General features: G+C 37.5%; 3 protein-coding genes across 3 annotated transcripts; 2 read left to right on the top strand and 1 right to left on the bottom strand.

Annotated features, from left to right (window-relative positions):
- Nucleotides 1-2,924: 2,924 nt before the first annotated feature.
- Nucleotides 2,925-4,097, top strand: LOC106386110 (GATA transcription factor 19). The gene is made up of 2 exons (XM_013826002.3): nt 2,925-3,394; nt 3,558-4,097. Exons 1-2 carry the CDS (start codon nt 3,107-3,109, stop codon nt 3,894-3,896), a joined length of 627 nt encoding a protein of 208 aa, XP_013681456.2. The 5' UTR covers nt 2,925-3,106; the 3' UTR covers nt 3,897-4,097.
- A 1,213-nt stretch (nt 4,098-5,310) lies between these two features.
- LOC125583235 lies at nt 5,311-5,765 on the top strand. Its single transcript, XM_048749870.1, has 2 exons — nt 5,311-5,592; nt 5,643-5,765. Exons 1-2 carry the CDS (start codon nt 5,311-5,313, stop codon nt 5,763-5,765), a joined length of 405 nt encoding a protein of 134 aa, XP_048605827.1.
- An 8,136-nt stretch (nt 5,766-13,901) lies between these two features.
- On the bottom strand, nt 13,902-15,699 carry LOC125583824 (embryonic protein DC-8-like). The gene is made up of 2 exons (XM_048751341.1): nt 15,391-15,699; nt 13,902-15,167 (listed from the first exon to the last, which is right to left on the bottom strand). The coding sequence occupies exons 1-2, from the start codon at nt 15,624-15,626 to the stop codon at nt 14,006-14,008; spliced, it is 1,398 nt and encodes a 465-aa protein (XP_048607298.1). The 5' UTR covers nt 15,627-15,699; the 3' UTR covers nt 13,902-14,005.
- Between the last annotated feature and the right edge of the window lie 8,172 nt (nt 15,700-23,871).

Here is a 23,871-nt window from a genome sequence, read left to right as displayed (position 1 = left end):
AGCACTTAAAATATTTTTGATGAGATTTAGTAATATTATATCTAAAATCACATTTAAGTTCTATGCAATATATATCATATATATCAAATAATATAATAAAATTAATATAAATGTCAAATTTCAAAAAAAATAACAATTAATGTCTATACATTAAAATCAAATTTTTTTCTTATCTTACAATAAATATATCTTAAAATAAGAAATCTAAATAATGAAACTTTTGTAAATTAATATCTCTATAATTAATAAATTTGACTATCATATTATTTTATTATCTTATTTGGTGTATATTTTTTATGTTTTATAGAATTGTTATGTGGTTTTCGATATAATTTTACTAAATATTATCAAAATATATTAAAATATTAAGAAAAATAAAAATATTTTCATTGTGAATATAAAACCAACAATATACTGTTTAGTGTGTACTTATATATAATATATGTAGAGATAGATTATTAATTTATGATTTTAATGGGACTATATATTTGCATGGGAGTTTAAAAAAATTATTATCTTATTATTTTATCGATTTATGTCATATTTTACACCGGCCCGAGTTGGGACCGACGAAATTTATTAATTTATCGAGATTATTAATTTATCGAGTATTAATTTATAGAGGTTCTACTGTAGATGGTTTATTTTTCTCAGATCAAATTCAATTCTTGGAAACCTATATATTATATTTGATACAAAAAATACTTTTTGCAAAAGAAGAACAATATATAGTTCTGTTCTTGGAGATAAAAGAAAAATAGATAAAAGAAAAAGAAGATAAAGGGTTTAAGAAAATAAGAGCTTAGAGCTAGTGAGTGTACTCATTTGATGGGTTCATTCTCTTTGTAGCTTTTCAAATTTGAGTAGGAGATTGCTTCTTTGACTAATCAATAGAATTTATATATATCGCTCTCTCGTCCGTCATGCTAAAGAAAGATCACAATGTTATTGCTTTTAAAATCATTACAAAGCATCTCACTTGGGTCACCTTTACCTTTATTCTTTATATTTCACTTCCAACTTGAACATTGGCTAGTTTGATTCCTTAGCTCCTTAAAAGCTCCAATCTTGGCGATCAAGATCTCTCATGCATTGGCTACAATCGTGACAATAATATCTTCAGATGCACTCAAAAGTTCTCAACCACTAAACGTATGGTGAATGTTTATGTTTAAAAGCAAATGGTAGTAAATATTTTTTTTTCTTTGTGAAATCTTTGAAAAATCTTTATTTGGATTGGAAATCGTATAATAATTTCAAGATTATGTGAAATTTAATACTTTTTGTCAACTATTCATTTTGTTACTTAAGTTTTGTTCAATAAAAAATTGTTCATAAGAACAAATCTATCTAATCTTATCTAACTTACATGAAAAATAAAACTTACATGGAAAAAATGATACACCTCGTATTCCAGTCTTTTTATATAAAGAGATTGCACATACATTGCAATTCTTATAAACATGAACTATACTAAAACTCTTAAAAATAATTATGTAAAAGATGAAAAATAGTTTTGAAGAGAATGCCCGCCAAATCCACCAGCTTTTTAGTTATATATATGCGCAGTCTGTCTCGAGTCGGATTCAGGGGATGTGCATGCATAATTGCATATCACTTAGACAAGACATTACCTTAAGACATATTCCCTAGTGTCGTTTTAGAGAATTTTTTTGTTACAAAATAAGTGTCGTTTTCGATTTTCAATGAAAAATTTATTAATTTTATGCAAAATTTATTTTTCTATTGGTTGAAATATAATTAGGTGTATAGGTAATAGTGTTTTTTTATAGAAAATGTACAAAATTAATTGTTTTTTAATCCGTGTGCCGAAACCTAAAACGACACTTATAATGAAACAAAGGGAGTATAAACTAAGAGTAAATTAGAAACGAGTTTTAGATGATATCCCCCCTATATATTCTTGACACTAGTTGCAAAATGGCGTTTTTGAACGACATAAACATTAGTCTTATCACATAGTAATAAAATGCGTGGTACATTATAACTTTGTGCGGTGAACGTTATCACCATTATATTATAACATAGTATATAAAAAGGAATACAGATGCAAAAATGAGAGCATATTACTGGCCGACTTGGTGAAGCAAGCGATAACGTGTGGTAGAAGGGGGCTTGGAGATTCGGGTATGGAGTATGATTGTGATCGGAGAGAGACCAGATCCTTAGAAGACCGTGACATCCCCCAGTCGCGTGGTCCTCTTTTGACTACATTCTCTGATCTCTCCCACTTTAACTGCAGATTGAACTTGTCATTATTATTACTTACTTTACCATTTAATTAATTATTAACGCTCTCTTTTTGATTCATTATAGTTTGCTTAGCAGTGTTAAACAACATTTCGTCCGTACAAAAGTATTGTTTTAGAGTAATAACTACTTAATTATTTGTTTCTGCTACATGATATAAAAGACTGAAGTATTTCATTGGTAAAACCATGTTGTTGTTTTTTTTTAACAAAATCGCCTAGGAATACATTATAGTAGCAATACAAATATATATATTTTTTTTTGATAAAAGATTTAGCAATACAAATATTAAAAGTATAAAATTCATTTTAGCTAAAAATGATGGAAATTAATAGTGGAACAACTAAGGTGCTAAACAAATAAATTTGTGAATAAATTTATAATAATTAATAAATTATTCGAGCTATTATTTGGACCACCAATAAAAATGAAATAGAGTAACTTCAACAAAAGCCTCTTAGAACTGAATCAATGACATATTCACTGTATCATCTTTTTAGACAAATTAAAGGAGAAAACACATGTAAATCGAACCCAAAAAAGGTAACAATATGGATTCAGTCACACATTACATATGTAATAAGACCGGGACCAAACTTTGCTCTTTTTGTCGAGTTCTCAAAGCTCTATAAATAGTAAATACTCTCCTGTCTCCACTTCACAATAGCAACGTGTACTCCTTTGTTTTTAGCTGACTCCTCCTACACCGTTTCCTTATAACTACCAAACACATTAAACACAGCACAAGACACACACACACACACACTTCTCGTTCTATCTCTCAAAACACGATTTACTTTTAGGGTTTCCAATATTACTATACTAACGTTTAGTGATGGGTTTCTCAATGTTCTTCTCATCAGAAAACGACGTCGTCCATCACTCCTCTCCTAATGCTTCTGTTGACTGTACTCTCTCACTTGGAACTCCATCTACTCGTCTCTGCAATGACGACGACGACCGTAGATTCTCTTCTCATACCTCAAACAGATTAGGCTGGGACTTCTTGCACGGTGCCAAGAAAGGCAGCGGCGGAGATAACAGCTACCTCCTCCCTCGCCGTTGCGCTAACTGCGATACCACTTCTACTCCTCTCTGGAGAAACGGTCCAAGAGGTCCCAAGGTACATATATATACCCAATATAAGTCATGTAATACCAAATACTATGTTGTCAAAAAAAACAAGTACTATATAGTCCAGTTAATTAGGTTTTATATTACACTCTTTTTTACTTAAAACGAAAAATTATTGTTATAAATAGTAATTATGATTTTGATTTGTTCAGTCATTATGTAATGCGTGTGGCATCCGATTCAAGAAGGAAGAGAGACGTGCGTCCACCGTCGGGATCTCGACTTCTCGCGGAGGATCAACGGCGGCTGGAGTTTCGACTTCCGATCATCATGGAGGAGCAAATTATTATAACAACAATCATTATGTTTCACCGTCACCTTGGATTCACCACCAACAGCATAAAGTCCCGTATTACTCGCCGGAGAATAACGAATATTCATTCGTTGACGACGTCAGAGAGGTTAATCATGACGCCACAGCCAACCCGTTCTTGTCTTGGAGGCTTAACGTCACCGACCGGACCAGCCTTGTCCACGATTTTACGATGTGATGAATATTATCGTTTCATAGATTTTCCTTTAAAAAGGTCGCCTTGGATAACATTTAGCATAAAAGACTAAAGTCTTAGCCTTGTCCAAATTCTTTAATTTTACTTTATTTACATATATATTTGAATGTTTTGCTTTCTTTTGGGTCTTTGTGTAAGTTTGTTTAATTTAAATTTATTATGAAGCTACTTGTGTTTACTTTTCATGACTTTGTGAATGTTCTCTTGGGAAGTGAACGAATGATACTTGTACTTTATAATCAACCTTTCCAGGATGTGTATCCTACTTTGACCATGAGTTTTGATCCGGATGTGCTTAACTACACCAACAAATTTTAAATACAGGAAAACATTTATTATTTTGTGAAAACAGATATTAAAAATTAACTTTAAGAAACGGAGAGAATCTAAGCATGAAATTACAAATATTTAATATATATACTAAAGAATATATTATTAGTTTCACTAAGAAATAAATTTGCCCCTGCTGTATAAGAGCATTATTAATGATTTCTAAAGATAGTATCTCAACAAAAAAATAATTAAAACAGAAAAGTCAGAGAGAGACTATAGAAAATGTCACTGCAAAGAAACTTTAAAATGTTTTATAGAAACTATATCTACACCAGTCCATATTTTCCTATTAGCCCAATTATATTTACAAAAGTGAAAATTAATTATGTCACTTAATGCTATTAAGATATCAATAAAAATTAGTTTAGAGACTATAAGAGATTCTGCGTTGCTGGTGCTCAAGGTTTTGGATCCGCCTTCAAAATTATTGCATCGCTTAATACAACTTGACATGCAATTTAATGCCTATGTTAAAAGGGTATGTAAGAAGAGTACGCAGAGTAGCTGGGTGACTTTATGAGATAGTATCGTCGGTACGTAGCAGTTGGAGTATCAATGGGGCCATCTTATTCGATCATGATATTTTGGAGGAGAAACGCTTAAGGTAAACGTGACAACTTTTATTCTTAATTAGAATTTGTAATATTTTCCTTCATGTGCTCTGATATCATAAATCATACACAATAAAACTTCACTCAGCATCTAAGTTCTCATATATACATTGTATCTGAAATGATTACCGAAAATTTTAAGCATGGGTCACCACAACTATATGAATTTAATGAATACTGAAAATATACCGTTGATTATAATAACGTTCCAAAAATATTTACAAATCGATTGCTCCTGGACAACGGTGATGGAGCTACCCATTGTGGCAGTGTGTTGTTTATCAGGCATGGCCATGAGATTATGATTGCAACTTTCATTAAATGTCTATTGAGAAGAAGAACATATCTCTCTTTATAAAGACATGAAAAAGAATGTTTGATCATCTTAAACAGAAAAAAATAAAAGGTTATAGCAAAAAAAGGTGAACTTAGCGGTTGCACTAAGATCGTCGATGTGCATTATCGTGAAATCAGCCGGGCTTGTTCCACATACCGTAGAAACCGAACCAGGAACAAAGGTTAACTTCTGGTTACCGAAAAACTCCGGCGGGAAGCCAGCAAAACCAGCAGTATTACTCATTCACGGTTTCGCCGGAGACGGAGTAATGACGTCGGCGTTTCAAGCTCGTTCGTTATCAAAGAGATACTCTGTTTACATACCGGACTTGCTATTTTTCGGTGGGTCTTACACCGATAAACCGGACCGGTCACCAGAGTTTCAAGCCGAGTGTATGGTTAAGGCTATGAGTATCCTTGGCGTGGATAAGTTTGTCCTATGGTTAAGGCTATGAGTATCCTTGGCGTGGATAAGTTTGTCCCGGTCGGATTTAGCTACGGTGGCGTTGTGGCTTCCAAGATTGCGGAGTTGTATAGGAACATGGTTAAGGCTTTGGTGGTTATAGAATAGGAAGCTTAATATTATTGAGTGCAGAGGTTACAATATATATACGACGTGATCTAGGTATTACAGAGCAATACTATTGACTAATATAATTTTTCTATATATACATTCTACACACCCCTTCAAGATGTAGGGAGTTCACGAACTCCAATCTTGTTAGAGAGCTCCAGGAACCTTGTGCGAGGCAATGGTTTTGTCAAAGCGTCAGCTAGCTGATCATGAGTAGATACATGTGAGACCCGCAAAGCACCAGAACTCACATTGTCGCGGATGAAATGATAATCCAAAGCAAGATGTTTCATACGAGAGTGGAAGACCGGGTTTGCACATAGGTACGTGGCTCCAACATTGTCACAATAGACCACTGGTGTGTGTGGTAGTGTGACGCCAAGCTCAGTTAGGAGAGAGCATACCCAGCGAATCTCCGAGGCTGTGTTAGCAACAGCTCGATATTCCGCTTCCGTAGATGACCGTGCGACTCCTTGTTGCTTCTTTGACGACCAAGCAATCGGAGTTGTGCCGAGGTAGAGAATATAGGCATTAGTAGATACAAAATCATCAACGTATCCGGCCTAATCTGCATCAGAGAATGCATGAAGTGAGAGAGGTGAGTCCTTACGAATGTAAATGCCATGTGAAACTGTTCTGGCGAGATATCGAAGGACGCGTTTGGCAGCTTGCCAGTGCAGATCAGTCGGGCGATGCATGAATTGTGACAATCTGTTCACCGCGTACGCAATATCGGGCCTGGTAAAGGCTAGATATTGGAGGCTACCAATCACTGTTATGTACTCGGCCGGGTTCGTCACCGGTATACCAGATTGTAAAGACAAATTTGGAGTAGTGGCCATTGGCGATGTGACCGGCTTAGCATCAGCCATGTTCACTCGAGTAAGAAGATCTGTGATGTATTTTTGCTGCATAAGATGCATGCCATGTGGGGTTCTGGTCACTTCAATTCTGAGAAAGTACTCCAAATTGGTGGGCTCCTTGAGAGAGAATCGATGGGACAAGGCAGCTATGAAGTCTGCAACAAGAGCATCGCTACTCCCAGTAACAATTATATCATCAACATAAACCAGGCAGTACACAACTCGACCGGCATTGTTGTACACAAACAACGATGTATCGGCTAGAGAGTTACGAAACCCGAGGGAGCAGAGAAATGTTTTCAGTTCTTGATACCATGCTCGGGGCGCCTGTTTCAAGCCATAGAGGGCTTTGCGTAGTCGCCAGACATGATGAGGACGATCTTTATCGACGAATCCAGGAGGTTGGCTAACATAGACCTCGTCGGAGAGAGTGCCTTGAAGAAAGGCATTATTAACATCAAGCTGTTTGATTTGCCACGCTCGTGGGACATCTAGCTGGAGAACAAGGCGGATGGTCAGGGACTTAACCACCGGACTGAATGTTTCAGAGTAATCGAGACCTTGCTGTTGCTTGCATCCTCGCGCGACCCAACGAGCCTTATGTCTTCGCAGAGTGCCATCTGGAAAATATTTATAAGAGTAAACCCATTTAGTAGAGATAATATTTTGGTAAGGTCGCGGTGGCACCAACTCATAAGTGCGATTTCGAATCTGGGCATCGATCTCCTCTCCCATGGCATTTCGCCAATTTTCATCTCGCATGGCTTGGGTTACGGTAGTTGGTATTGGTGGGACTTTTTGAGTTTTTATGGTGAGAAGGGAGTGTTTAAGGTTTGGTTTTCTGATCTGGTTCTTACCACGGGTTCGCATGGGATGAATATTTGCTGGTGAGGGATCGGTTGGTTGTTGTGGTTGTGTGTTTGTGGTAGGCGTTGGGTCAGTGTTTACGGTTGAGGTAGGCTGCATGGGAGTGGGATCAGGTTGACCTGTTTGAGAAGAGGGTTGAGGAGATACCTGAGCGTTGTAATGAGGTGCTGTTGATTCAATACCTGGTTCCACTTGTGTGTTATCGTTAGATATCACAGCATCATTCGTCGGTGAAGACGAAGAGGATGGGACGTCGGGTGTTAGCCGGCGGTGAGAATCTCTGCCCGGGGGAGGCACCGATGAAGCTGGTACGAGTGGCATTGAGTGAGACATCAGGTTGAGAGGGATAAAGGATGGAGAGGATGAAGATGGTGGTGTTTCTAGTTGAACGCGAGCGGATGGGGCTGCTGAGAATGGAAACTTTTCTTCACTGAACTGAATATGGCGAGATGTGTATATTCGGCCAATGCTGCGATCAAGACATAGATATGCATTCTGTGTGAGAGAGTAACCAAGAAACGTGCACTCAGTTGATCGCATCTCGAGTTTGTTGTTTGCATACGGACGCAGCCATGGGTAGCAAGCACATCCAAAAACTCAGAGCTTGTGGTAATTTGGTGTTTGCTGGAAGAGCTTGGCGTAAGGCGAAGTGTGGTTGAGAATAGGGGTGGGCATGCGATTTATAAGGTAAACCGCAGCTGAGAATGCATATGACCAGTATGAAGGAGGCATGGACACCTGACTGAGAAGAGTGAGACCAGTCTCCACAATATGGCGATGTTTTCTTTCGGCAATCCCATTGTGTTCGGGAGTGTGAGGTGGTGATGTCAGGTGTGAGATGCCACGAGTTTGAAGATATTGACGCAAGGCAATGAACTCGCCGCCATTTTCAGAGTATAGCGTTTTGATCTTCTCATTGAATCGATTCTCCACAAGTGATTTAAAGGCGATAAAGACAGCATGAACTTGCGACTTGAGCTTAAGAGGGAATAGCCAGGTGAACCGAGTATAGTGATCCACAAAGATGACATAGTACTTGAAATTGTCTACTGGGGTTATTGGGGACATCCAGACATCGGTATAAACATATTCAAGAGGTTTGATTGAGGCTATTGTATTTGAAAAGAAAGGCAATTTATGGCTTTTATTGATTAAGCAATGGGAACAATGGATTTGTTTTTGAGAAGGCAAAGAAATAGGCAATGAAAATTGAGAAACAAGAGTGTTTAAAGTAGGTAAAGCTAGGTGTCCAAGTCGCATATGCCAAGAGTTGAGAGAGGTTTTAGACGTGGGTGAAGCAAAGAGTGAGGTGGGCTTGGATGATGTCACTGGCCACTCGTATAGCTCATCTTTAGTTCTACCTTGGAGTAACCGGGCCCCCGTGCTGAGATCCTTCACCTGAAAGTGGGCAGGAAAGAATTCAACAGACACCTTATTAGAATTACACAGGCGGTAAACAGAGATAAGGTTTTTATGAAGGTTAGGAACATATAAAATATTGTTTAAGGTTAAAGAGCGAGAAGGGGTAGGGAGAATCGAGGAACCAGTGTGCGAAATTGGTAGGCCTGAGCCGTCTGCGATGATGACTTCTTCTCCACCATTGTAGGGCTGATGAAGCGCCAGGTTGTTCAAGTCCGTGGTGAGATGATGGGTAGCGCCAGAGTCAAGAATCCAATTGTTTGGATTGTACGCTGCGGCTGCCATGTTTGCGCGAGGGTGCCATGGAACTGGTGAGGGCGAGTGCTAATGTGGTGCTGTGTGACTGTACCCGCCTAACTGCTGAAGTTAAGGGCATCGCCTTGCACTGTGACCGTAGACGCTGCATATTTGACACTTCCCTTGGTAGCCACGGGAACTCTGGTCTTGTTGTGGTGCATACTGCTGCTGTGCTTGATAAGTATCGTTATTGTTTATGTTGTTGTAGCGACCACGATAGTTGCCGGAGTTATTGTTCCTGTTGTTGTTGCTAGGAGGGCGAGACTGAGCTACATTAGCCGAGATCGGTAGGACAGAGTTAGGTGTGATATCCTGCAGTCTGACTTCTTGATTCAACAGCTTCTCATGGACCTCAGTGATCGACGGCGGGAAATCACGACCCTGTATCTGATCGACGACTTGTTTATACTCGTCAGGAAGACCTTCCACGATGAACTCAAGCTGATCCTCCAAGTCCAGCGGTTTCCCAAGGAGGGCAAGCTGATCGAATCTGGTTATGAATCCTTGCAGGTACTCGTCAATGGACTTTGTTCCTTTCTTCCATTGCTTGACCTGCTGTCGGAGCTGTTGAATATGGCCGCGAGTTGGTTTCGCATAGGTGGCCGAGAGCTTCTCCCAGATCTCTGCAGACGTTGAAGTGGTAGCGAGTATGGGTTGGATAGTAGCGGAGATATCACCCAGCAAGGCGCTGTAGATGAGTTGATCCTGTCGTTGATGAGCCGTGTAGGTTGGGTTAACGGTGATATTTTCTGCAGTGGTGATCGTCGCAGGTGGGATGACAGTTGCGCCGGTGATATATCCAGCGAGTCCATAGCCATTGAGCAAGGCTTGGATTTGACGGCTCCACATGAGAAAGTTGGATGCCGTGAGTTTCGTAACGTAAGACATGTTGATGTTAAGAAGATTGACATTGTCAATGGTGATCACAGTGTCGTGATTAGCCAGAGGTGCCATTGGAGAGATAGAAAAATCGAAAAGAGAGGAGAGAAAAAGAGAAAAGCGGCTGAGATTGATTAGTTTTTAGAACTGGAGGCTCTGATACCATATAGAATAGGAAGCTTAATATTATTGAGTGCAGAGGTTACAATATATATACGACGTGATCTAGGTATTACAGAGCAATACTATTGACTAATATAACCTTTCTATATATACATTCCACAGTGGTAACCGGTGCACCTCCGATTATGACCGATTCGAATGTGAACCGGTTTGGGTTAAGTTCAATGTCGGATGTCTTGTTACCCAAAACGGTTAAAGGACTTGAGTTTCTTCTCTCCGTTTCTTTGCACAAACGCATTTGGCTCCCAAGTTGTCCTCTCAAAGATTACCTTAAGGTGCATCCGTTATATACAATATGGTTTTATATATCCTCTCAGACTTGTTGTTGTAGATAAGTATTTGACATATTTCCAAATATCTTATTATTTATTTTATTAATTATTTAGATAATTATCTTTATTGTTTTAGGGTTTTCGGTTTTATTATATATTAGGTGTTCTACCCGCACATGCGGGCATAGTGTTCTTATAGATATTTATTTGTTTATAACTATTAAATCAAAACCAACATGATAAATTATTAATTATGTTTTAAAAAAGATAAATCAAACATTAAACTTTATATTTTATAATAAAAATATTATTTCAGATAAAACACAACATATTTAAGAATTATCTTATGTTTTAAAAATATATTTTATTTTTGAGAATTTTATTATATTTACTTATAGTCAATTATCAAATAAAATATATAAACAAAATATTATTAATATATATTCATTAGTTTTATCAGAAAATATATATGCTTATTGTTGTGTTAAATTTTAAAAGCATTCACATATATTTTAGAAAATATATTTATTTGTTTGATTGGCATTTAACTATAAATTGTTTTATATCTAACTATAAATTTTATAATAAAATATTATTTTCAGATAATAACAGAATATATCTAAGAATTATCTTATGTTTTAAAACATGTTTTTTATTTTTGAAAATTTTATTATATTTATTTATAGTCAATTATCTAATATAATATATAAATATAATAGTATTAATAGAAATTCGTTTTTAATTATTTATATTATAGATAATTCTTATTATTATTAATTTAATCACTTATTTAATCAGATATATTTTAAATTCGTTTTATGTTCGACTAATTTATATAATTTATTCATTAAGGGTATAAACGATTTATTATTAATTTTAAATCACTTTTTAATAAGATAGATTTGAAATTCGTTTTTATTTTTTGACTAATTTATATAATTATTCATTAAGGGTATAAACGATATTAACCGCTCTAACTTTTAACGTGAGAACTCCGTTGCAAAAATTTACTTCGCAAATAATAGTATAGATAGCCGTTTAGGCTTAAGTTTGTATTCAGTTGATGATTTGATTAATAAAAGTTAAGAGATTTCTCTTTAATCCTTGTTTTCGGCTAGATCATTGGTGATCTCAACGAATTTAAGAAGACATTGATTTTAGGCATTCTTAGACTAAATAAGATCTTTGTGATTATCCTAGTTTTCCGGGTATTCTCAGAATCAACGGATCTCTAGTTTTATCCTATAAAGCTTCCGCTACGTCACTTGTTAATTATGTAATTTATATATCAAAAACCACAATGTACAAAATTTTGCATCCACACAGACAATGTTCACAAATAGGAAAGAAATGGCTGAACTTTTAGAAGCTCTAATCATCAACAATGACACTACTACACTCCCCAGTTTCCCTCAGGTAATTTAAAATTATACGGTATAGGAGTTTTTTCTGCAGTTTAAAATAGCTTTTTCTATCTTTTGGTACTTTTGAATGTTGCCATATCTATGATGACCCATTTATGACTAGTAGCACAAAAGATATATACTTATGACTATTAATATAATTTATCAAAATCTTATGAAAAAAAATACACAGTTCTTATTATATTTAATTTTACTTGTAGGGAATAGATCTTTTGTGGGGTGAAAATGATCTATTCTTCAGTGTTGAATTTGCAAAAGATCTGCAACGGTGAGTTTCTACCAATCAATATTTATTTGCTTATAATATTCTCCCGGTTTTGTTTACATAAAATTAGCTTTATTCATATCCATGAATAATTTCAAATTGTAGGAAATTGGGTGAAATGACAAGCATGGAGAGTATAAAAAATGGAGGTCACTTGGTGCAACTGGACAGACCATTTGTCTACAACAAACTTCTCAACAAATTTCTTGCTTCTGTTCATTAAAACAAAGTTTGTGCTTAATTAAGGCAGAGTCACTCGACGAAGATAATGCTCGGCCTGCTCGAAAAGTGTCTCTTAAATTAATAACGAGAGACTGAATTCATGCTTGCCATTTTTCTAATGATCCTAGTAAAAATCAATTCGGTAGTTAACATAAAGATCAATTTTCGAAAATCATCGAGGAATGTTCACTGTTAAAAAAATACGCGGTATTCTTACGGTGCAATTTTCAGAAACAGGTAAAAGGTGGTGCTTTAGACAATCTTGTATATATTAGATATGAACATTATTAACCCTACGTCTCCTAACATATTAATCCATATAATTGTAATATCTATGGCTTTTCAACTTCTTAGTTCTTACAAGTTTATTAGGGTCAAAGACATTGTCGTACATATATATGTAACTTAAATGTGTGACACATCCATAAGTACATATAAACTTCCGTCAGAATGCAAGAAGACCTTAGTTTTAAGTGGAATATCTCTTCTATTTTTAGATGATGGAGCCCGAGACTTCTCCTTTTTCTCTCTTCGTTTCTTAACGGAGATGAGATGAGACGAAACTTTCTCTGGTGTTCTACCAGGGTGTTTTGATTCCGGGAGGCGGAGGCTATTTCAGCTTCGTCGTCGTCGGCTTTTGATCTCGGGGAAGTAGAGGCTTCCGAAGCTCTGCACCGCCGACAATAGAAATTTATTTTCCTTTGTGATGCGATCGATGGGTCTATAGCTTTGATTCTCTGGGAGTCGGAGGAGATCTCGACCGGGTCGATGACGATCTCTGTTGGTGGAGCTTAGGCATCGTTGTGTATGCTTGAAGCTAGTGCGTTTCTTTGCTTGTGGTTCTGTTTCTCGAAAGCCCCGGTGGTTGATGATTAGGATCCGTCGACGTCTTTCAGTTTGGAGAGATTAGTCGCGGTGTTTCCTTTGAATGGGTGCTTGGTGAATGTTCTCTTGTCTTCACGTTTGATGGCTTGATAATCGGATGAGATCTCGATAGGCGATGAAACTCTCCGATGATGTGCTAAAGCGATGAAGGAGGAGATGTTGTAGTCTCTGGTTTTTCTTCATCCGTTCGGTGGTTCGATGGGTTCGGTGTGCGGTGGTTACGGTGTATTCCGGTGAAACACGTGTTCGTTCGTTTTTCTCCGGTGATGACTTGTAGTTTGAGTCAAGATGTGGTGACCTAGTGACGCGTGTCCCTTGATGGCGAGGGTCTCAACACGTGTACGTCCAAGTGAATTTCCCGATGCGTGGTAACGTATGGCGCCGATCGGGTTTTCTTTTTTGAGCTTAATTGCCCTTGTGTTTTGGGCTTTCTGTTTAATACGTTTGGGCTTTATGCTGGGCTTGGACCCTCATGGTGTTGTATCTTTTTGTTGTGATAATTTTAAGGTAAATAGAAATTTCAAAATTTCAGATGGCAAAAAAAAAAAAAAAAACTTCCGTCAGAATGCATTTTCAACAAAAACAAAGCAGTTCCATGTAGATTTCACGAGAAAGATCTGAAGTCTCATCCAACCCCTATACGTGTATAATTTCTCCGGTTCTAAAGCTCAACACTATGGTCCCTTAAATATGCACCGTACTCTCCAGTAGCCTCAGAAGCCTTCTCCTTTGCACTCTCATAAGCTTCTTTTGCCTTCTCCGACGTTGAATCCTTTGCTGCACCATACCTTTCCCAAACTTTATACATTTCCTCCTCCAATTTCCCGGCAGCTTCATTCCCTAATCCGTACGCGTCTGCTGCTTTGTCTTTACTATAGTCCATCGCTTGCCCCCCAGTTTCTCTAACGTCACGAGCTTTTTCAAATGAAACGTCTTTAGCATTTTTGGACCCTTCTTTTGCTCTTTCGTATGTTCCATAACCTATTTCTTTAGCTTCATCACTCTTATCCGTAGCCATTCTAATCACATCATCTGCTTGGTCATACACAGTGTCCTTGGCTTGACCAGTCTTGTCATAGGCTGATCCAGCTTTGTCGAAGGCCATATCTTTGGCTTGACCAGCCTTGTCATAGGCCATATCTTTGGCTTGACCAGCCTTGTCATAAGCCATATCTTTGGCTTGACCTGCCTTGTCCTTGGCTTGACCGGCCTTGTCGTAGGCCATGTCCTTGGCTTGACCGGCCTTTTCCTTTGCTTGAGCCGCCTTCTCGTAGACCATGTCCTTGGCTTGACCGGCCTTGTCGTAGACCATGTCCTTGGCTTGACCGGCCTTGTCGTAGGCTGATCCTGCTTTGTCGGAGACCATATCCTTGGCTTGATCGGCCTTGTGGTAGGCTGATCCTGCTTTGTCGTAGGCCATGTCCTTGGCTTGGCCGGCCTTGTCGTAGGCTGAACCTGCGGTATCATAAACCATGTCTTTAGCTTGGCCAGCCTTGTCGTATGCTGTGTCTTTGGCTTGACCGGCCTTGTCGTAGGCTGATCCAGTCTTGTCAGAAGCCGTGTCCTTGGCTCTACCAGCTTTGTCATAGACCATATCCTTGGCTTGACCCGCTTTGTCATAGACCATATCCTTTGCATCAGTGGCCTTCTCATACGCATAACCCTTTGCATTTTGAGCACTGTCGTAAGCAGAGCCGGCCTTATCAGATACAAAGTCCTTGGCGTATCCTGCATTGTCATAGGCGGAACCGGCATTGTCATAGGCGTAGTTCTTTGCAGATTCAGCCGCTTCTTTTGCTTCCTCTTTCTTGCTTCCCAATCCTCTGAACAGAGAAAAAGAGTCACTGGATCAATAGTATGATTGTATAACATTATTTAATTATTTAATGTATAAATTCCCGTCTTAATTCAAAAAAAAAAAAAAATCATGCATGCTTTTACATGTATTTTCAAATCTGTATAAACCTTTTTCGATTCAACACTGCAGATTATGATCTCATCCAAATAAAACAAGAATAATAAAAAGGTATAATCGGATAGACTCACGTTGAGATTTTATCAGAAACCCAACCAGTCCAAGATGCGGTTTTGTCATTGGCATCACGAGTTGCCTTGGCCGCCATGTTTGTGACGGTTCCAGCAGCGTTTTTAGAATGCTCTGATTCATTTCTGACAATATCCTCTGCTGCTTCCCATCCATGGCATTCGTTCTGCCACGCCAGAATCACCATCAACATAAATACCATCATCATTACCGTTCTCTTCTCCATTATTATTGCCATTTTTGTAATCAAGATTTGTTATTTTTAGTTACAAAAAAAAAGATTTGTTATTTTAGTTTTCTACTGGTTTGCTTCTGATTCCAAACTCCATGGAAGTTTATACTAGGGAGAGATTATTCTTTTCTTTCACTAGACAGGCGGTTACTGATAGGCACGTGGTTATTGCATGTTTACGTGGCGACCGAAGAAGCGGTTATGCTGGAAACTAATGTGTCGTGTATTTGCCACATGTTGACTTGTAGTTAGGGTTGCCACGTTGGTGTGGTGTCTCCCGACTCGGAGCAGAGTCATGATTCGTAGTTACAACTTTTCTTTCGAATTCCTAATTTTAGCCCCAAAAAAATTCTTCTGAATTAAATATAATATCTTATCATTTTTAAGAAAAAATGTAATTCCCGTACTACATATAATTTAAACTAATCAAAAAATTTATTGATCTTTATATCGATTTTTTTTATTTTTTTTAAACCAAAAAATATAATATAAAGGTTGAACCAATGGTCGGTGTTATGAAACATTTTTCTCCGTGTCTAGGACCCTAGGTCGATCTCACAAACTAAAAAAAATTGTTGTTGTTTTTCATCGGTAACATTTCTAATAACAAAAATATCTATTTTATTAAAATAGAAACTAAATTTTGATCCATGCAACCGCGCGCGGGTGCTGTTTTCACTTTTCAATACATAAATTATTGTTTTTATACATTAGTGGTATATATTTTTAACGTTAATCATATACTTAAATGTTTATATAACTATTTCAAATACAATAATTTTATAATTTACATGTTATAATTAATCAATCGTTTAAAACCATATATATTTCCATTTCTTATTATATATTTATCTTATTGTATTTACATTTAGTTATCAAGCAAATTAATATATTCATGAGAAAATATATTTGAAAATTATTTAGTATTTAATTTATGCTAAATTATGACCCGTGTTTCAAAGCTGGATTTCTTTTTACTAATATTTTTTATGCTTATTCATTTTAGATAATATATTATTAGGAAATTTTGCCAAAACTAACTCACAACTTGATTTTAACCCCAAACCTATACCCAAACTTGAATCAAATACAAAACTAACCTAAAAGCCTAGTGAAATTACAGCTCAGCCCCTTGTGACCAAACAAAAAAATAGAAGCCATTTTTACGAATATAGCCCTAGTAAATCGTCTGAGTCGTCTGAGATGTTGGAAGTCGTCTGGACGACTGAAGTGTAAGTTGTCTGGTACCGGTTTATTTTAAAAATAATTTATAAATCTTGTAAAAAAATATTTTGATGCATGAAAAATAAAAATCAAGTAATTATAAACAGTTTTAAGTGATATAAATTAAGATATGATAAAATTGATTTGTTTTGAAGATAGATGAGTGGAAGTAGTGAATCATGAAATACTTTGGTTTAGGAGTTTGGCAAACATATGTTGTAGTATTGTATGTATTGTTAGGGTTAGATTTTGGAAAACTAAAATGTTTTTTTTCAAAAATTAGTTTTCACCTATATGTGTTTATTTATGTGTATAGTAAACACTTTTCAAGTTTGATTTGATTTTATGAAGTCTTTAATTAGATAATTAAGTTTAGGGGTTATGTTTAGGGTGTGGACGACTTATATTTCAGTCGTCTGTTGAATAATTTACTCGGACGACGTATATTTCAGTCGTCCACATCGTACCGAACCTTTAATTTTACCAATGTACGTTTTAACCTAACCGGATCATTTTACTCGGACGACTTACATTTCAGTCGTCTAGTGAAGAAATTAAAACAGACGACTTACATGTAAGTCGTCAAAATATTCCCGCATAAAATTTTTTAAAAAAATTATTTTCCCGCTTAAATAATTTAAACCAGACGACTTACTTGTAAGTCGTCTGGAAAGTCTTCTATTTTAGTTTTCCACTAAAAATATTTAATTTCCTGCTAAAAATATTAAACTCTTCTGGACGACTTACATGTAAGTCGTCTGTTTTAATTTTTCACCAGACGACTGAAATGTAAGTCGTCCAGGAAGTCGTCTGAGTCAAAAATATTTAACCTAATTGGGTTTTTTGTCTCCCTATATAAAGAAAAATTTACACATTCTCTCTCCTCCTCTCAAATGGCTGCAACAAAAATGTAATGTTCATCATTCTAAAACTCTCCAACCTCTCTAATCTCTTTGACTTGAAAACACCAAACTTTATATGAATTTTTCAGTTTTGTCTCATGTATTTCTTACTAATCTATCTCTTTTGCAGGTTTTTAATCAAATGGTACTCATCTTCCACTAATTTAAAGGTAAATCTATTAATTTTAGATATGTATTTTTGTGTGTTCTATAAATGTAGATTTATCTAATCTTCCACTCATTTTCTCTATTTTTAAGTCATTTGAACGTTTTTGGATATGCAGGTTTTTCAGATCTGGATTTGATATGCAAGTTTTTCAGATCTGGAAGACTTCTTGGACGACTTACCTGTTAGTCGTCTGGAAGTCGTCTGGACTTCTTGGAAGTCTTCTGACAAAGTCGTCTGGACTTCCAGGAAGTCGTCTGGACTTCCAGGAAGTCGTCTGGACTTCCAGGAAGTCGTATGGACTTCCAGGAAGTCGTCTGGACTTCCAGGAAGTCGTCTGGATTTCCAGGAAGTCGTCTGGACTTCCAGGAAGTCGTCTGGACTTCATGGAAGTCTTCTGACGAAGTCTCCCTTTCATAATAGATCTGAGCGTTTTGGTAAGTTCTTATGTCTGATTTTTCTTCATTTGGTAACTTCTTGTTGTATAAAGTTCTTACTTTTTTCCCAAACTAAAACTCTCCAAACCCACTCTAATCTCTTTGACTTGAAAACACCAAACTTTATATGAATTTTCCAGTTTTGTCTCATGTCTTTCTTACTAATCTATCTTTTTTGCAGGTTTTTAATTAGATGGTACTCATCTTCCACTAATTTAAAGGTAGATCTATTATTTTTAGATATGTATTTTTGTGTGTTCTGTAAAGGTAGATTTATCTAATCTTTCACTCATTTTTTCTGTTTTTAAGCCATTTGAACGTTTTTGGATATGCAGGTTTTTCAGATCTGGATTTAATATGCAGGTTTTTCAGATCTGGAAGACTTCTGGGACGACTTACCTGTTAGTCGTCTGGAAGTCGTCTGGAAGTCGTCTGGAAGTCGTCTGGACTTCTTGGAAGTCTTCTGACAAAGTCGTCTGGACTTCCTGTAAAGTCGTCTGGACTTCCTGTAAAGTCGTCTGGAAGTCGTCTGAACTTCCTAAAAGTCTTCTGACAAAGTCGTCTGAACTTCTTGGAAGTCGTCTGGACTTCTTAAAAGTCGTGTGGTCTTGTCTACTCAAGTGGAATCCAAGCTTGTCTTTGTAGAGGAATGATCTATAATAGTTTTGTTTGTGGTCTGTTTTGTGAATTGCATGTCTACTCTTTTAGTTGTAATTTTTTTTGTAAAATCAGTAATAATGTTTTCCAAGATGTATTAAATGTGCTAACAATGTGTTTACACATTTACAAATCAATGAAATAATAGACTTCAGTAGCCTTTTTCTTATCTTTGGATCTCTCATATGCAATAATAAACTCCAATGGCCTTTTTCTCATCTTAATAAACAAGAATGTTGGTAGCTTTATATTGATACAACATTTTAAGAAACATTTTAACCCTTCTTCCAACTCATAACAATAGTCATCATTATTGTCTATAACAATAATACTTAAGTGATGGAAACAAACAATAGTAACTAGTCAAAGCATATCATATTTTATTATAAGTTTGCGTTGAAAAACTTAGTCAAATTTAGTAAAACTAAGGGAGAGAACGTATTTTGTAAATATGAGTTTTACATATCTTGAAGTTACTTATTGGTAATAGATTTTTCTGCCTATTGCAAATGTTGTAGTATAGGGGGGTGAATGTCGAACCAGTCCTAGTGATGTGAATCAGTGAGAATACAAGTCATTTCTTAAGCTAAGCAGATTCAATAGTTGTGAGTGTGTGACAAGTAACAATAGCAAACAGAGCAATTCAACAAGGTTTTAATCAATTTAGACAAGTGAATCCATGGGTATTGGGAATTGACTTCAAGTAACTAAGATCCAATCTAGGTGACAAGCTTTCAATCAAAGTAATCTCTTAAGTCTAAACACAATTTTAGACAAGTCCTATGTCTAGGTAAATGTCCATTTGCTTAGAAATCATTAAACATCAAATGTCTTTGGCTTAATTCAATCAAGCAATCTTTAAGTTCAAGTTTAATAACTATCTAGCAATTTTAACATCAAGTGTCCTTGGCTAATCTCACTAGAGCTTAGTTGAGTTGATTCAAACACTTCATCTAATCATGTCTGATGAGAAGTGTTTAGAAATCAGGTTTAGAGTGATCAAGACTAAACAAGCATTAAAAATACTCAACAAGCAAGTTCATACAAGGATCTAATACAATAACACCATAGATCTTCACTAAGTTACTCTAATCTCCCTAACCCATGAATTCTTAAGGAAACTACTCACTAATCTCCATGAAAACACTTAATCTCATAATAGATTGAAGCATATTCAAGTAGATACAACAGAGAATAAAGATAAACAAGGATTTAAACAAGCAAAACGAAATTAAAACTCAAGAACAGATGATGAACAATTGAAGAACAGCTCAAGAACACTAAGAACAATGATATTTCAAAGAGAGAGAGTTTTGACAAGTTAAATTATTACAAAGTTGGATAATATGTTTCTTGCCCACTCTTTTGATAATAAGAAAGCAAATATTATACAGAAAAGTAGGAAAAATCGTGCAAAGGAAAGGTGGGTGGAAGAAAGTGGGAAGTTGGTTAATCCCATCAACTTTCCAGTGGTCCCCGGCAAGGGTTGATACACCTGTAGTAAATCGATTATAACTTATCCAATACAGCTCCAAATGACTTGAAACCACTTCCATTGGAAAGCTAACTCAATTTCCAGTGTCTCCACAAATTTTGAGCTTCAGAAAAGATCTTTAAGGCTTTCATCCGTGTTCATCTTTCACTCTCCGGATTCGGGAGCGACCTCGCTGTGTCGCTGCGAGAGGTCGCTCCGGATTCGTTGTCTCCGGGTGATCAATACGCGAGCGACTCTTCCCTGTCGCTCTAGTAAGGTCGCTCTGATAGGGAGATCAGAGCGACGTGGTGGTGTCGCTCCGGACTGGTCGCTCCCATGCCTTGCTCGCCGAATGACCACTCTAAACACTCCTTTTTGAGCTCCAAATGCCTCCAAGTGTCTCCAAGAACTCCATGTGGTACTCCAATACCTGATAAGGACTCATGTATGCAAAATGCAACCTAAACATGGCTAAATCCTAATCTATATGATCAAAATGCACATGGATGAATGGATAAAACAATAGAAATATGCAAGATATCAACTCCCCCAAACTTGTTCTTTACTTGTCCACAAGTGAACTTTCTAGAACTCATAGGGAGAGAGGTTGAAGGTGGGAGCTCATAACCAAAAGAAACACCACTAGCAAACACAATTAGCACACTCTCTTATTACACTCTAGCTTCTCTAGGCCTATCTCAACTCCTTTTGTCCCTACACTCATCATCAAGCATCCACACATTCAGATCTGCCAACTCTCACATTCATTAAGCATAAGATATCAAGTGAATTCTTGCAAATGGTCAGTTGGTCCAAGTCATTTGGTTGGGTAAGGGAAGGCTTTTATTCAAGTGATTCAAGAGGTTCAAAACATATGATCTTTAAGGTGGTTTACTCTCAAAACAAGTAGCCTTGACATTGCACATAATATATCTAAGAAAGGGACCAACTCATGCATACAATGCTCAATCTCCATTGTTCTACCCTTTTCCCAAACATATAAGTTACACATTCACTCTCAAATGTCAAACCCAACTCACACCTCTCACCAAAAGATTCTAAAAACATCAGCTCTTTTTCCTTGAAATCTATAAGGGATTTTTCACAACCTCAAAATGTCTCTCAGCTCCTAACAACTTTGCTAGCCCCTTTTTCTTCTCTTTTTTTTTTTTTTTTTTTTTTTTTTTTTTTTTTTTTTAGGTTGGGGGCCAAGACTTTTCAAAACTAGAGCTGGAGGTTCTCTACTTATCCCAATAAATCAATTCACTTGAGCACAAGAATCTATCCTTTTTATTTCTCCCAAATCATGATTACAACGCTCACCCTCCCACCTATAGCTAGACAATAGAGTGTCCAATCCAGCAAAAATGAAGATCAAGCATTGTCGTTCCCGATACTCTCAACATTATGCACATGTAAAACTTTCCGAAGAAGGCCTCACTCATCAAACAATGAAAGCTTAAAAGGAAGGAAAGGTTTTGGGAGTGGTCTACCACTAGAGTTTGTCAAAAAGAATGGCATAAAAGATGTGACAACTCAAGTGTGTATAGCCATGACTCAGTACACAAGAGACCCTAAGCAAGAAGCATTAAGTTCATTCAGTTCAAATAAGGTTGTAGCTGGCTTCAAAGACTGAGTTTCTACAATCAACAAGTTTCAAGAAGAGTTTTCAAGGCTCGAAACATACAAGTCTTTTCGAGAGGTGCATGGCTACTCAGGTGCAACGTAGTGTTCTTTACAAGGCATTTAAAATCATTGCTCCCAATGCAAGTGAATGCAACCTATATGCTCTAGACTCTCCTAATGGTGCAAATGATGCAAACTAAATGAAAAATCTTTTTTTTTTTTTTTTTTTTTTTTTTTATGCAAATAGGTGTGCAATGCATGACTCAAATGAAACACAATCAAAGCAAACATGATCAAATGTTTGGTACCTCCCCCAAACTTGAGATACACAGTCTCTGTGTGTCAAGGAAAGAGAGAGATACCGAGAAGAAAACTAATTTGCAAAAATGAAATGGTATATACAAGGGAGAGAAAGAAGTACCTCCTATGGATAGTATGTGGGGGCAGATGCCCCAGCATCGTCGTCGTCAGGAGGGAAGGTGGTGTAGTAACCACCGGATGCTGAACCGGAGCCTCCATACCATGGTTGGCTCTCAACCTCGTCAATCTCGTCCTCACTGTCTGAAGAAGCGAGGGATGGGGATTTGTTGCCTGAAGTGGAAGGTTGAGTGGGTGGGTTCCTCCACTTACGCTGAAGCTGCGCAGCAGTGAGTGGGAAGCCAAGAGCATCAGGCGGTGGTTGAGGCTGGGGGTTTGAGGTGTTCGCGAAAGCGAAATCGGCTGAGCTACATCCAGCTATTCCTCCCCTAGTTAAGACATCAGCTACTTTCTTCATGAACTTGGCTGAACTCTTAGCCTGCTTCTTCACAGTCTTGCTTAGCGCCTTGCATTTATCCTTCAGCTTTTCTATCGTTCTGTCCTGAGCTTTGTTCCACCTCTGGAGACGACCAATGTGGTCATGAGCATCACGGAGAGCTCCAGGTGGAAGGACTCCGTCATGGGGCTTGAAGTAGTAGCGCGGAGGTCCATAGATATGCTCAGATGTGTCTGCAACAGGCGAGTCAGGTTGCGTAGGGACACTCCTTTTCCTTGATGGAGCTGCTTGAATTGGATCGAGAGGCCCGTGTTCTCCGAGAAAGTACTCCTGGGGAATGTTGAAGCTGACAGCTCCAGGTATCTCTAAACTCGTCAGGTTCCGGTTTGGAAGAACCACCTCGACTGGCTTGCCCTGCAAGTAGTAGTGGTAGACGTAGTCCTTCCCATACATCCCACTGAAATATGTGGCAATCCTCAAGTAGGTGCCATCAATGAACCTAGGCCCCGCTGCGTCCTTTCCCAAGGGAACATTCAGAAATTGGAGCAGTGGTGTGATCATTCCGCCTATCCCCATCTTTGGGCGCGAATCAGTGGTGTACCACGCCCAATCTCTATAGTGCTCGAGACGGCCCACAAAGAAACTGACAATCCCAAAAGTAGCATAGATGTCAGTGCTGGGAAGGGGTAACACTCCAGGTTGAGCGTAGGGACGGATAGCCGGACAGAGCAGTCTCATGTCTTCCTCAGTAACCGTACCAGCTTGCTTCCGTGGGTAAAAAGCATGGACTAGCAATCTGTGGAGGTAGCGTACAGACGGGTGTCGGATGTGTGAGTTCTTGTCTGCCCCGGTAGAGTGTTTGTTTCCAGTAATCAACTTCCAGAGCTCTGTGGGGAGGTTCTCACACTTGGGAAGTGAGTGGTCTTCTAGGTCTTGGAACCCCATGACCCTCCCAATGTCCTTGAAGTTCATGTTGAATTCTCTTCCATTGACCTTGAACCTGATTTTTCC

This window comes from Brassica napus, chromosome C3, assembly GCF_020379485.1.
Source record: "Brassica napus cultivar Da-Ae chromosome C3, Da-Ae, whole genome shotgun sequence".
NCBI classification, from domain to species: domain Eukaryota; kingdom Viridiplantae; phylum Streptophyta; class Magnoliopsida; order Brassicales; family Brassicaceae; genus Brassica; species Brassica napus.
This window is presented reverse-complemented; position numbering and strand designations above follow the sequence as displayed.